Source organism: Caretta caretta, chromosome 1 (genome assembly GCF_965140235.1).
Source record: "Caretta caretta isolate rCarCar2 chromosome 1, rCarCar1.hap1, whole genome shotgun sequence".
In the NCBI taxonomy this organism is placed as follows: Eukaryota; Metazoa; Chordata; order Testudines; family Cheloniidae; genus Caretta; species Caretta caretta.
The window spans coordinates 349940325-349954440 of NC_134206.1; the positions used below are offsets into that span (position 1 = coordinate 349940325).

The 14116-nt window shown below is 52.8% G+C and overlaps 1 protein-coding gene across 1 annotated transcript in view; it reads right to left on the reverse strand.

Annotated features, from left to right (window-relative positions):
- Window positions 1-7165: 7165 nt before the first annotated feature.
- SMO (smoothened, frizzled class receptor) overlaps window positions 7166-14116 on the reverse strand; it is a 33142-nt gene continuing 26191 nt past the window's right edge. Inside the window, exons 11-12 of the mRNA XM_048836784.2 lie at window positions 12016-12150; window positions 7166-11080 (exon numbers count right to left, since the gene is read on the reverse strand). Coding sequence (XP_048692741.2) covers window positions 10458-11080; window positions 12016-12150 — 758 coding nt within the window. The 3' untranslated portion in view covers window positions 7166-10457. The remainder of the gene's footprint in view (window positions 11081-12015; window positions 12151-14116) is intronic.

The window sequence follows — 14116 nt, forward strand, 5'->3', positions numbered from 1 at the left end:
GGCCTTTGGTGTCTATGGAGTTGCCTCTGGGGGTTCCAGGTCCTTGACTTAGGCTTTACAATGTCTCCATCCTCTCCTCTCCAAGGGGGGGAGAAGAGGTTTATGCCCCTTCCACAAAGAGGGTGGGTTGTAGTGGAACCCAGGTCCTCTGTCCCCATCAGGCTCTGACCCAGGGCCTTTGAGAGGCAGTGATTGCAAATACTCTGGAGTGCTTCAGGCCTCCTCCCTGGGCCACTCACTTCTCCATAAGGCCTCAAAAGTCCTTCCCCTGATGTCCAACAGAAAATAGCAGAAACAACAGACTCTTCAGCCTAGCGGGGCTTAGCTGGCAGCCTTCTTCTTTGTGGCCTCACCCCCAGCTTCACAGTGGCCCAGGTTCCTGGGTTTCACTCCCACCGCCCAGGATCTGTCATGCTCTCCCTCTGCCCAGGGCTTCCGGCAGGCTGCAGTCCCTGATCAGCCCGTCTCCAACCAGGCTTCCAGCTCAGGACTCAGCCCCAGAGAGAAAGCTCTCAGCTGGGTCTCTTCCCTTGCCCCACCTCTAGGGCCAGGGGTGGCTGCCGCTGCTTACAGGCCCCTCCCTTGCCGTCAGGAGCAGAGTGGGTTGGGTAGGATAGGTCATGTCTCCCCCTTCTGAGCCATCTGGCTCCCTGTTAAGCTCCTTGTCCAAGCGTTGGAGCAGGGCCTATAGCAGGTGCAGTGGGGCAGTGTTGGCTGGTCCCAGAATTGCTCCTTAACCCCTGTGGGGTTTATACACACAACCACAGACCCTAAGAAAGAGAGACCACGGCACATTCCCCGCTGCATGCCAAACCCACAGATCATTGCCGTTCACCAGCAAACAACAGCAGAGCATCTAAAGACTAGAAGTTCAGAGATTCCTAAGGCCAGAAGGGAATATTAGATCATCTAGTTTGACCTCCTGTGGTAAGATGGGCCACTGAATTTCACCCAGTCACCTTCCCCCCTGCGCATATTGAGCTCAATGACTTGTGTTTGAAGAAAGCATCTTCCAGAAAGGCAGCCAGTCCTGATCCAAAGACATCAATAGAATCCACCGCTTCCCTGGATAGTTTGTTCCAATGGCTAATCACCTGCGCTGTTAAAAATGTGTGCCTTATTTCCAATTGCAATTTGTGTGGCTTCAGCATCCAGCCATTGGTTGTTCTTCTTCTGTCTTTCTCCGCTAGATCGAAGAGCCTTTTAGTACCTGGTATTTCTCCCCATGAAGGTCCTGATACACTGTGATGAGGTCACCTCTCCATCTTCTTTTTGATAAATTAAACCAGCAGTTCTCAAACTGTGACTCGGGACCCCGTTTTAACGGAGTCACCAGGGTTGTCTTAGACTTGCTGAGGCCCGGGGCCAAAGCCCGAGCCTCACTGCCCAGGGCTAAAGTCCGAGGGCTTTGTCCCTGGGCGATGGGGCTCAGGTTAAAGGCCCCCTGCCTCAAGCTGAAGCTCTTGGGCTTTGGCTTTGACCCTCCCTGGGATCCAGGGCGGTGGGGCTCAGGATTTGGCTTTGCTCCCCCACCCCCAGGGGCGGTGGGATTAGGGCAGGCTCAGGCTTTGGTCCCTCTCCTGCCCCTGGGGTTGTTTAGTCATTTCTGTTGTCAGAAGGGGGTTATAGTGGAATTAAGTTGGAGAACCCCTGAATTAAACAGATCAAGCTCTTTCACTCTCTCACTATGAGACATTTTCTCCAGCACTGGCATCATTTTTGTGGACTCATCTTCTCTGCACTCTCTGCAATTTTTCAGCCTCGGGTTGCTGGGAACGTGATCACCAGCAGTACAAAGATTCCTGTGAAAACACAAACCAGTTGTGGAGGAAGCCAAAATAAACTTTGCAGCACAGGATGGGCAAAGCAGAGCTGCAGACTCAACCTCAGACACAAGCATCTCTCTTCCCTTCTGCTCCCACCCCCACTGGCAAATTGTGCTTCACTGCAAAGATCCACTGAAGACTGAGAAAGACACCTCAGAGCAGAGAGAAGGGCTCATCCCACCGGCCTTCCTGAGTTTGGTTGGACCATACAAAAGCCCTGGGCAATGTCTGGGCTGCTCTGTGTGAACCTGACTCCTGCACCTCCTGGCTGGTGAATGCCTGGCAAGGACACCCACACACATCACTGGATAAGACCATTCAAGCTTTTTTCAGAACAGGCAACCCACCTGCCAGACCCGAACCCAACTACTTCTCAAGGAACCAAACGTCAGGTGTCAATGTGACGGTTGCCATCTTGGCCAGCACCAGGGATCTCCAGAGCTAGGAGCATGAATCTCTGCAGCTTAAGCTAAAAAGCCAGGCCGTGTAGCTGAGGGCTGGAACAGACTCAAATTTCTCCAGGGACTTGGGACACATAAACACATCCTGAGCTGTGATTTCCATTGATTCTAAGGCCAGAAGGAACTAGACTGACCTAATGCATAACACAGGCCAATAATAATTCCTGTTTGACCTAGAACAGATCGTTGAGAAAAACAGCCAGTCTTGATTTGAAAGTGTTCAGTGATAGAGAATCCACCATGACCCAGTAAATTGTTCCAGTGGTTAAAATCCCTCATCTGGCTTAAGCTAAGGCCTTTCTTCCTACACCCCAGAACTAGATAAGTTCATGGAGGATAGGTCCATCAATAGGTATTAGCCAGGATGCTGTCCCTAGCCTCTGTTTGCCAGAAGCTGGGAATGAGCGACAGGGGATGGATCACTTGATGATTCCCTGTTCTGTTCGTTCCCTCTGGGGCACCTGGCATTGGCCATTGTTGGAAGACAGGATACTGGGCTAGATGGACCCTTGGTCTGACCCAGTATGGCCACTCTTATGTTCTTATGTCCTTTTTCTAAGCAAACACCCTTGAGATGGCCATGAAAATCCACCAACATCCTAAACCATTCACAATCAGACTGAAAAACGTGGCTCTGGGTTGTGTGCTCTCAGGGCTGGACTCTCAACTTGAGAGCTCCTTAGGATGAGTCACCAAACCTGAGCGAATTCAGAGCACGGTGCAAACTCGGCCCTATCTGCATGGGCCTTTCCCCTGCTAACAAAGGCTGATGACCCTGAGGATCATTTCAGGGGACAACGAGAACAGCAATTTAAAGAGCAGCAGCTGGAGCTGAGAGCAGCAAAGGCAGCATATCAAGTTGAGGGCATTGGCTAGATACTGTGGCAGAGGGCAGTATTTAAAATGATGCTCACGAGGAGAGAGAAGACCGGCTGCCGGTCCCCAGGGAAAGGCCACTGGAGTGGGAATCCAAAGACACCTGTTGTATCTTGGCTTTCAGACAGCGAGCTCTTTGGGGGAGGTGTTGTAATGTATTAGATGCTTGTACAGCTCCCAGCAGAGTGGGGCTCAATCTGATGGAGTCCTCTAGGCGCTACCTCAATATAAATGTTTAACCACCACTACGACTAACGAGGTCTTGAACTTGACCTCCTCCATGTGCTTGATGTCACAAGATACTAAAGCTCACTGATGTGGGTAACACCCAGAACACTTCTCGTGGGGAAGGTTTTCTAGAACCTTATTACTCGGCAAGGAGAGACTCGCGAGAACTCCCGTAATACTGTGGAAAGCGGAGCAGCTCTGGATTTCAAAGTCCTGGATTCAAAACCAGCAAAGCACGTAGCGTCTCAGAGACAGCTTCCACCGTATGCCCCATCCCTGATCTGGAGACACTAGCCCACTGGGGGAAGAGGGGAATTCAGGCTCCAGAGCCACAGCTGTGCCTAGCCCCTCTGCTGAGGCTGCCAATAACATGGGATAATCGGTGCTAGCGGGTTTCAGAAGCAAACACCTGTCTGCCTAGGAACTGGACTGCAATTCCCGTCACAAAGGCTGAGAACTGTTGGCAGGAACAACCATCAGCCTCTCTCGATCAAGGCTGGATTTGAAGCAGGGATCAAACACGAATTATACTGACTGCCCCTCAGGCCGGCCGCTCCCCTCGGGCTGCTGCTGTTCATCCAACATGCGAAGAAAGGCCACCATGCCACAGCTTTCAGCAGGAAATATTTACAAGTTTTTCTCCTGGAGGGCCTGCTGTGGGGTGGGACGGGAGCTGCTGGCCTCACTCCCAAGCTAAATAAAGAGGTGCTTTGCAGCGGTTGCCAAAATACATGCGTCTCCCCCTTCAACTCCCCGGGCCAATGGCTGCCGTGATGGGAATGCAGATTTGCTCCTGCCTGGCAGGACCAGAATAACCAGGCAGGCACTTCGAGCCAAGCCAGCAAGCGCAGGACAGACTGTTCTGCTAAACCTACGGCCTAGCACAGCGCCCAAAATCTGCACGGAGAACTGGTCCTACGCTGGGACCACCTTGGAGTTGCAATGGTCATCAATGACAGCTAGGCCCAGAGCGCCATCTCGTGGCAAAGGGCTGCTCCAGCTTTTCCCTTCTCTAGACTGTATAAACCCCTGTGGAATATTTAGCATCAGCGGGCCCCACCGGCTGCTGTGCACCCCCATACAGGAGAACGGTTGCTGAATCGTGGCATTGTCACCCTTCCAAATGAGTGCAGGCGAGGGCGTCTTTGATCGCTCTTTCAGAAAGACCTAACTTAAAAATGGTGTGAATTTAGCAAAAATAAAGGGTTGATGCTACTGTCTTGAGTGTTACAGGAAGGGAGGTGCGCATAGCTCTAGTGATACCCCTCAATCCCGACCCACAGCCCCTTGTTATTCCAGCCCTGCCCCCAACTCTGCCGGTGCCCCTCAATCCCGACTCACAGCCCCCTGTTATTCCAGCCCTGCCCCCCAGCTCTGTCGGTGCCCCTCAATCCCGACCCACAGCCCCCTGTTATTCCAGCCCTGCCCCCCAACTCTGCCGGTGCCCCTCAATTCTGACCCCCTGCTATTCCAGTCCTGATCTCTCCCCACGCACACTTCTGCTGATGGCCCTTAATTCAGCCTCACAGCCCCCCCCCCCCCAACATTCCAGTCCGGGCTCTCGCTCCCCTGCCCAGCTCTGCTGCTGCTCCTCAATTCTGACCTGTGCCCTACCCCAGCCATTCCAGCCCTGCGCTCTCCCCACCCGCACAGCTCAGCTGGAGCCACAGGTGGGGTATGGCAGGTGGTGGGGAAAAATGCTGCCCGCTTCTTCTCATCCCACATCTCTTCAGCGCCCCCTTCTCCTTCCCCCTGACCTCAGTAAGGCCTCCTGGCCACCAACCTAAACCACACCTTCCCCTGGAGCATGTGGCCACCATCAGACAAGATGCTGGATCACATGGCCCATTGGTACACAGGGCCAGGACAGAGCTGCCCTGCAGCTCAGCGGGGAGCAGGCAGACCAATGGGCAAACTCAGGGAGGTGAATTTTCAGCAGGGTTCAAGCATGGATGCCCCCAACCAACTACCGTAAACTCAGGCACCAGCCAACCCTGTTGCATAGCAGTAACACAAGGAGCAGGGCTGTCCAGTGCATCCGCTCCACCCTCCGGCATGTGGCCATTGCAATGTATAGTCCCCTCCCCTCCTCTGCTGCAGCACGGACTCCTCCAGACAGCCCAGGCTGCAAGGATCCCTGGTTCTTGCCAAGGGGGACAATTCTTCATCCCAGGCCCCGCACATACACTCGGGCCTGCCCTGCACTCCCCCACCGCTTGGAGAAAAAGGCTTCAGATTAACAAGTATGTAAAGCTAAGGAAGCAATCTGCTCCCCCGAGACAGATTTGCCTGCCCTCCTGCAAATGAGTGATTGGAACTATAGCTAACAGAACTGGGGATTCCCCTATGCACCTCTCTATTCTATATGCATCAGGCTGACAGGTGCCAGCCTGGAGTAAGGGGGTAGGGTAACAGCCTGTTTTTTCCCCACGTTCTAGAGGCAGGTGGAGTTTGATGTAGCCAGTTTAAAACGGACGCCGTCCACCCAAAAATACTTTGTCCCTGTTATTCATTGTCCTCCTTCAAATCCCTTAAAACTCTCCTTTGCTGTGATGCCTACATAGAAACTTGACAACGATTAGGCAGCTGATGTGCTGAGACAGCTGCTGATCAATAGTGTCTCATGGTTTCCTTGTACTCGCCCACCTGTCTGTATCCATCTGTTGTCTCTGGTCTTAGAGTAAGTTCTTTGCGGCGGGAACCGTCTTTTTGTTCTGGGTTTTGCAGCACCTAGTGACATGGGATCCGGGTCCTGGGTATTATCATAATACAAATAATAATGAGTTATAAGAAATACCTGAGATCGCAGGAGCAGAAAGAAGTTAGCAAAGAAAATCCTCTTTTTCCAACCTGATTTCCTTTGTGCATTCGGCAGCATTTTATTTAGGGTCAATTTCCCTGTTTTCCCTGGATAGCTGGCTGGCCAACTTCTCTCTTGCTGAAACTGCCTTTGTAAATTTCAACAAGGGAGCAGAAAAATCCCTTATAAATATTTTTAGAAGAATTATATGAAATCAGGACATGATGTTGAAAGGGATTTTAAAAAATTAGTTAATGTCAAAAACAATCTAAATTAACACCAGGCCTTTAAGTATAGTGTCCAATTGGCTTATAAACAGCAGTAAAATAATCCATTTAGATCCATTTACACTGACTGATGTGCATTGTTAGAAAATAGGCTGGTCTCCTGGTTTTAGGGTGTTCTGTGGGCAGTGATGCAAGGGCAGAGTTAAGGCTGTTTGGGTGATCTCATCTGTGCATTCCCAATGTTTAACTCTGTCAACATTATCTCTCGACCTATGATATTAACTCTTTTGCTTGTTAAAAGAAAATAATTCTTTAAACCCAGTTTGTCATTCTTCTTGATCTTCATTTTATTTTTGCATGACTCATGATTCAGATGATGAAAAATTTCTGACGTCAGTTTCATTTTGGTCGGAGGCAGTTTCACCCAGAGATTCTCTGTGCTTTGGGTTCCCAAACCCTACAGGTGAAAGTTTGTGCATTTAAAAAGCCAATTGTTTCCACTGAAGTTTTTTTTTTTTTTTAAAGTTGGGCAGACAGTCTACTGGCCTTCGGTTTTATAAAACCTCATTTTTACACCATTTAAATGTTGCCTGATTTAAAATGGAAATGCCCATTCACATGGACTTCTGGATAGGATCTCTGGGCTTTATAACATTTGGGTCTTTTAAAAGAAAAAGCTACCAAGCTTCTCTCCATCTGGTGGTGCTGGGTTATTTTTCATTATGTACAAATAAGGGGGCAGACAAATTGAAACGTAGCAAATTTAATACTGATAAAAGCAGTTTTTTTCTTTTAGACAGAAAAATTAACCTGTGGAACTTGCTGTCACTGGATATCATTGAGACCAGGAGTTAGCAGGATTCAACAAAAGTTTAGACATTTACATGAATAATAAACACCGACAGATAGAAAACATGTTAGAAAGGATATGAAACCTCATGCCTTAGGGCTTAGTCTGCTTAACACTGCCAGGGTCTAGGAAGAAACCCCCTGGAAGGGCTGAATATTCTATAATTGACCACGAGGAAGAGTCTTACACCTTCTTCCAAAGCATTTGGTGTGGACCACGGTCAGAGACAAGATAGTGAACTAGATACACCTGGGGTCTGAACCGGTCTTCGTAGGATCCAAAATTCCTACGTTCTTATGGAATCATTTACCACCTTAATTCCAGCATAAAGCCGCAGCATTTTTGCTGGGCATTATATTATTTGGAGAGACCCACTTAGCAGTGTGTGCATCTGCCAGCCTCTGTATACTGGGCCCTATACAGGAATTTGCAGTGCAGAGCCCTCAGGGAGATAATTAGGGTCAGGAGAAACCAAAGACACTTCGATGCTTCTCCAACCCCCTTGCACCTGCAGAGCCAGGCTAGGAGTTTTGACAGGACTCAGTGAGAACGCCAGCTCCAGTCCCCCCAGAACTTTGGGGGAGTTCAGATCTGGCTACAATGGGCCTGGCTGCCCCCGTCCTTACAATGGGCCAAACTGGAACCCTGGGCCCAGACCCGCCCCTGCAAACTTTATATCTTCAGCCCGACTTTTCAGCTCAGCCCCTCCAGTGGGAAGAGACTCCCTGCATGCCCAGAAATGCCACGAGGCGAGACTTCCTCCTGGGTCTGGGGCATTGCCAGCTGGAACCCGGAGGCTCATGAACATGGAAAATGAGCGGTTTGTGGCAGCCGGACTTTTTAAACCTTCTGGAAGTTCCAGGTTTGAGTTCTGGGTCAAAGGTCGAGCTGGTTTTTTACCTGCGTCTGGAATAGCTCCCCTGACCCCAGGAGGTCAACAATTCCAACAGACAGACCCTCAGACTGAGGGGAGGGGTTAGCACCAGCAAGTCTCCACCCCTTACACCCGAGAGGTGGGGTTAGCCCTTGAGAGTCTCCGCCCCTTACAGAGAAACAGTCAGATGGGGCGGGGCTTGCACATGAGAGACTCCGCCCTTTACGTGAAAACAGTCACGACACACGTCCCATTTAACCACCAACTCTTGAGCAAAAGGGGATTCCAACCACCTGGCAGGTTCTGAGGGCGCAAGCGCACCAGAAAAGAAGTTTTATTTGCCCTTTACATGCCCCCAGCTTGGGGAACATACCTCCTCCAACACCGTCCATCCAACACAGCTGCTTCTGTTTCGCCTCAGGCCAACTGCTCTGGTTTGGAGCATAGCTGCTCTCGGCCATCACTGTCAGCCAATCAAAAGCCACTTCCCTACCGCTTGGGATGCTGGGACACAGGAGGAATAAGGCCCTCCCCAGCAAGAATACATCCTCTGAGGCTGTGTCTTTGTGAAGGGGATCCCGGTGACCAAAGGGAACAGGAGCGCGCAGCTCTGATACAGACGAAGGGTCTCATTCGGTTCTCAGTTATGTCCTTTTCAATCCGGAGTAACTTCACTGACTTCAGTGGAGTGAAACTGGCGGGATGGGGGGCAGAACGGGGAGCCCTGGCTTAGAACGGGGCACATTTTGGGTGTGGGAAGGGCGACAATGTTTTATATTCCACAGTGAAAAGCACAGTAAACAAGATCCGGGCCCAAGGCAGGCAACATGACACGCTCCTGTAAGGGATTTCTAGCTGGGACATCCCTTTTATGGCCTTCAGCACCAGTAAACGTCTCTGTGTATTATACAGATACATTAAAAAAACAGTAGCACAACAGAAATATTCAAACCCACTAAGTAACATCTAGCCGGACGGGGCCCAGTTAGCTTCCTCCGCACACAGGGATGGAGCCGTCAAAGGGGAAGGCTGAGTGTGTGCTTGTTTTGAACTGGTCCCATCTAGCAAGCCAGGAGGATCTCCAACAGGGGCATTAATAGACATATATCAGAGAGGAGGACAAGTTCCAAAATGCAAGGGACTACAAATCCCAGCATGCAATGCTTCGTGAGAGCCGCATGGAGCACTACAAGCTGGGACTCCTTGCCCTCCTGCCGCTCACAGTCTGTCCCGTTCATCACAAGCCTGGCCCAGGCCCCTGGTTCCAGAGCTGGGTAACATGTCCCTGCCTCCAGATGTACGGGGAACTATTAGATGCGCCCCAAGGAGGGTTGTGCTGATTGGCTGAGTCACAGAGGTCGATGCTGGTGATGTGTAACACACGCTGCCCCTCCCTGTACAAAGTCTCCACCTCTCCTGGCAATAGCGAATGGGCGAAGATCCGGGAGCGACGCGGCCCCTGCGCTTCGGAGAGTTGAACAGACAGACCCCTAAATAAACTCTCCCGCTGACTATTACAGCTGCCGTGGCAAAGAGCCACCATCCCCTTCCTTTCAGCCCCCAGTGTCGTTCATGGGACAGCCGGAAGCTCCTGGAATAAGGAAGCCACAGGATCTTATCTCTGCCCTTGGAGAGGCTCCTCTCTGTATAGACCCCCAACCTCCCTGATACCAGGCCATCAAGGGACGTTTCTCTCCTTCTCCTAGGCTCATCCCAACCCCCAGTCCAAAGATTGGGGAGCAAACACAGCACCCAGTTGGGGCAGAGCTGCTGGTGGGGGAGTCCTCAAAAAACTCCATGCAGCAGGGTGAAGAAAGGAACAATCCACGACTCCATCTGGGAGCTGGGGCATCCTGGATCCATCCCACAAGCCCCACAGGAGCCCGGCCTCTCGGGGCATCACCAGCAAACATCCGTTTGGTTTTGTTTCCGTCACCCGCGGAGCAATAAATAACAATACCTGGTAGGCCACGTCCAGCTGCTGTGAAACCAGCTGAGACGAGGGCTGGCGCCCTCCCGCAGGCAGGACGAGGGCCGAATGTCTCGGGTGGGAAGATCAGCAGGGAGGTGCCCGGGAAACCCAGGATGGGGAAGGAGTTCAAAAGCAGCCGCAAACTACCAAGGAAGCATCAAGGTTTGCAGCAGAGAAGAACCTGCCTCTGAGCGAAAACCGTACCTGGTCGGAACCTGGAGTGTGAGCTTTAAACCCGTGTCTGTATGCTGGGGGATCTGCAGGCTCCTCCACAGTCTGTCTCCCCATGAGGTGGTCTCCAGGGCTTATCCAGGCAGCAGAAAGGGTCTGGGTCCCTCCTGGCCTAAAAGTCTGAGTCGGCATCCAGCAGCTCGGCATCCATGAGATTTGTCTGGGAGTGGAGGGGGGCGAAGCCTGCCCTTCTGCCATGAGTCCTTGGCCCACAGGGGACGCTCCCACTGGGCAGGGCACCGGGATCCAGGCCCGCGGCGGGGGGCCGGAATGAGCTGTTGTACTGCTGGCGTGCCAGGAAGCACCTCACGCTGCCCTCGAGGGCCAGATCTTCCTGGGGCCGGGTCTCGGGGCAGAAGGGGTTGCTGATCAGATGGAAGGCATCGTGTTTCCTGCAGCTGGCGGGTTTGTCCTGGGGCCCCTGGGGGATGAGGCCTTTGTGCTGGGAGACGCTGAGCCCCAGGCCAGGGTAGGAGCCCAGGGGTGGCACCTCTTCCCCAAGCTGAGACTCCCTGGGGTTGGAGACCAGGCACTTCTGCCTTGGCAGCTTGGGCAGGCGAGGGACGGCACTGCGGGCCTGCGGGGTGAAGTAGCCCACATCACAGATGGCGGGCCCCAGGGGGCAGACTTCCTTCTTCTTCCTCCTCGTCTTCTTCTTGTGGCTGGCTCTTTTCTCCATCTCGGGCGAGATCTCTGCGTCCACCACCCACAGGTTCGCCCTTTCGTCCGGCGGCACTAAAGGCACGAGAGAGGGGAGACGGGGTGAGAGGGGCCTTCCCGGGTGGGTTCACTGGTAAAACGCTGCGGGCAAACTCAGTGACAGGGACGGCAGGAGATGGACCCGAGTGCGGGCACATCATGGGCAAGTGCGATGGATCCTTGTCCTCACCCAGCTCTGTCACTGCACCCGTCCCAGCCAGAGATTCCCTGCTGCCCCAGCCCCGCCAATGGCCCTCAATCCCAAACCCTACTCCTGACTGTTCCCGTCATGGGGCCCCTTACATGGCTTTGCCCATGACCTCAATCCCAACCTGCAGCCCCCTGCTATCCCAGCTCTGAGCTCCCCCGAATAGCTCCCCACCCCCCCAATCCTGACCTGCAGCCCCCTGCTATCCCAGCTCTGAGCTCCCCCGAATAGCTCCCCACCCCCCTCAATCCCGACCTGCAGCCTCCTATCCCAGCTCTGAACAACTCACACGCAGCTCTTCAGTGCTCCTCAATCCCAACCTGCAGCCCCCTGCTATCCCAGCTCTGAGCTGCCCCCATTTTACAGGTGGAGAAGTGACTTGCCCCAGGTCACGCACTAGGTTAGTGTCAGGGCGAGGAGGAAAACCAAAGTCTCCTGACTTCCAGCCCAGTGCTTTCCATCTAAATGTGGAGAGCAAAGCTGGCCTTGTGGCTAAGGCACTGGGACGCAGGAATCCTGCATTTGATTTCTGGCTCTGCGGACATTCATCTTTCTGCCTCAGTTTCCCAGCTGTCAGAAGCTAGATTGCAGGGTGTGTCTCTCACTGTGGGGCTGAGCAGCACCCACCACAAAGGGGCCCTGACCTCAACAGAAACCTCTAGGTGCTACCGGGACAAAATGTACCTGGTGCAGACACACGTGATGTCATGACCTCATCGCCTGCCCGCCTCCCTCCCCGCCCCACGCTTTCCCAGGGACTCACCGGGTGTCGCCACGGGCGTGACAGAGATGTCCTGCGGCAAGATAGCCCCTCTCCTGGCCACCATCTTGGTGACGTGCTGGGCCCAGGCCGAGGACATGTCAGCTGAGGGCTCGTTGATGTCGAAAGCCAAACCAGCTGGGACGAAAGCCACAGAGGAGATTCTTACAGCCTGTTCAGCGGAGGGGGGAATCCCGCGGCCTGAGCCAGGGTGGGGGGGATCTTCACTGATTCACCCCAATCTCCTGCCCCTCCAGCTGAGCCCACAAGCAGCCCATGCCGGAACCAACGCCCTGCGTTCTCGGGGCAACCAGGAGGCCCTCCCATTCCCACACGATGTCCCCAACCCGCAGAGGCTGGACCCTGTGCTAACGGCCCTTTACAGCATGCTGACACAGTGAGGATGCCTTTTCCAGCTGCCTAGGAGCTGAGAGCCCAGAGGGTCTTTGCCGGGCTGTGACATCACCAACAGCAACGACGCGACGGCCAAACAGGCCAGAAGTCAGCCTGAGGGGTGCCTGGATGATGGCGGGGCGGGGCGAGGGGGGCGCAGAGCGCAGGGTCTGGCCCTTTAAATAGATCTTTCGCCACAGAATGGCGAACTGCTGCATGAGTTGGGCTAGAATCCGGCTCCCTCTTCTGACTAACAACATACTGTAGTCACTTAATTAATTATTACTCCGTACACAGACAGGCAGGATGAGCCAGTGGTTACAGCACATCTGGGTCCAATTCCCTGTTCTGCCAGACTTTGACTGTGACCATGGGCGAGTCACTTCGCCTCCTTCTGCCTCAGTTTCCCTTCTTCCCTATGGGGATAAGAGCCCCGGCCACTCAGGGATGAGCGAGGGTAATTCCACTAAAGACTCTGAGGCGCTCCGATACTGGGCCACACAAATAACTTAGCTAGACAGAGACGTGCACCTTCTGAGGTAACTTCCTTGGACTCATGGAGTTACGCCAGGAGGGAACTGGGTCCAAGGAGCAGATCTGTTGGGTAGGGCGGGGCCATTTCATAGAATCATAGAATATCAGGGTTGGAAGGGACCTCAGGAGGTCATCTCGTCCAACCCCCTGCTCAAAGCAGGACAAATCCCCAATTAAATCATCCCAGCCAGGGCTTTGTCAAGCCTGACCTTAAAAACTTCTAAGGAAGGAGATTCCACCACCTCCCTAGGTAACGCATTCCAGTGTTTCACCACCCTCCTAGTGAAAAAGTTTTTCCTAATATCCAACCTAAACCTCCCCCACTGCAACTTGAGACCATTACTCCTTGTCCTGTCCTCTTCTACCGCTGAGAATAGTCTAGAACCATCCTCTCTGGAACCACCTCTCAGGTAGTTGAAAGCAGCTATCAAATCCCCCCTCATTCTTCTCTTCTGCAGGCTAAACAATCCCAGCTCCCTCAGCCTCTCCTCATAACTCATGTGTTCCAGTCCCCTAATCATTTTTGTTGCCCTTCGCTGGACTCTCTCCAATTTATCCACATCCTTCTTGTAGTGTGGGGCCCAAAACTGGACACAGTACTCCAGATGAGGCCTCACCAATGTCGAATAGAGGGGAACGATCACGTCCCTCAGTCTGCTCGCTATGCCCCTACTTATACATCCCAAAATGCCATCGGCCTTCTTGGCAACAAGGGCACACTGCTGACTCATATCCAGCTTCTCGTCCACTGTCACCCCTAGGTCCTTTTCCGCAGAATTGCTGCCTAGCCATTCGGTCCCTAGTCTGTAGCTGTGCATTGGATTCTTTTGTCCTAAGTGCAGGACCCTGCACTTATCCTTATTGAACCTCATCAGATTTCTTTTGGCCCAATCCTCCAATTTGTCTAGGTCCCTCTGTATCCTATCCCAGCCCTCCAGCGTATCTACCACTCCTCCCAGTTTAGTATCATCCGCAAATTTGCTGAGAGTGCAATCCACACCATCCTCCAGATCATTTATGAAGATATTGAACAAAACCGGCCCCAGGACCGACCCCTGGGGCCCTCCACTTGACACCGGCTGCCAACTAGACATGGACATTTGTAAGTCAGTCGCTTTTCCGACAGTGCTTTTAATGTGTAAATAAATCCTGCAGCTTGCCGGCTCTCTGGCACAGG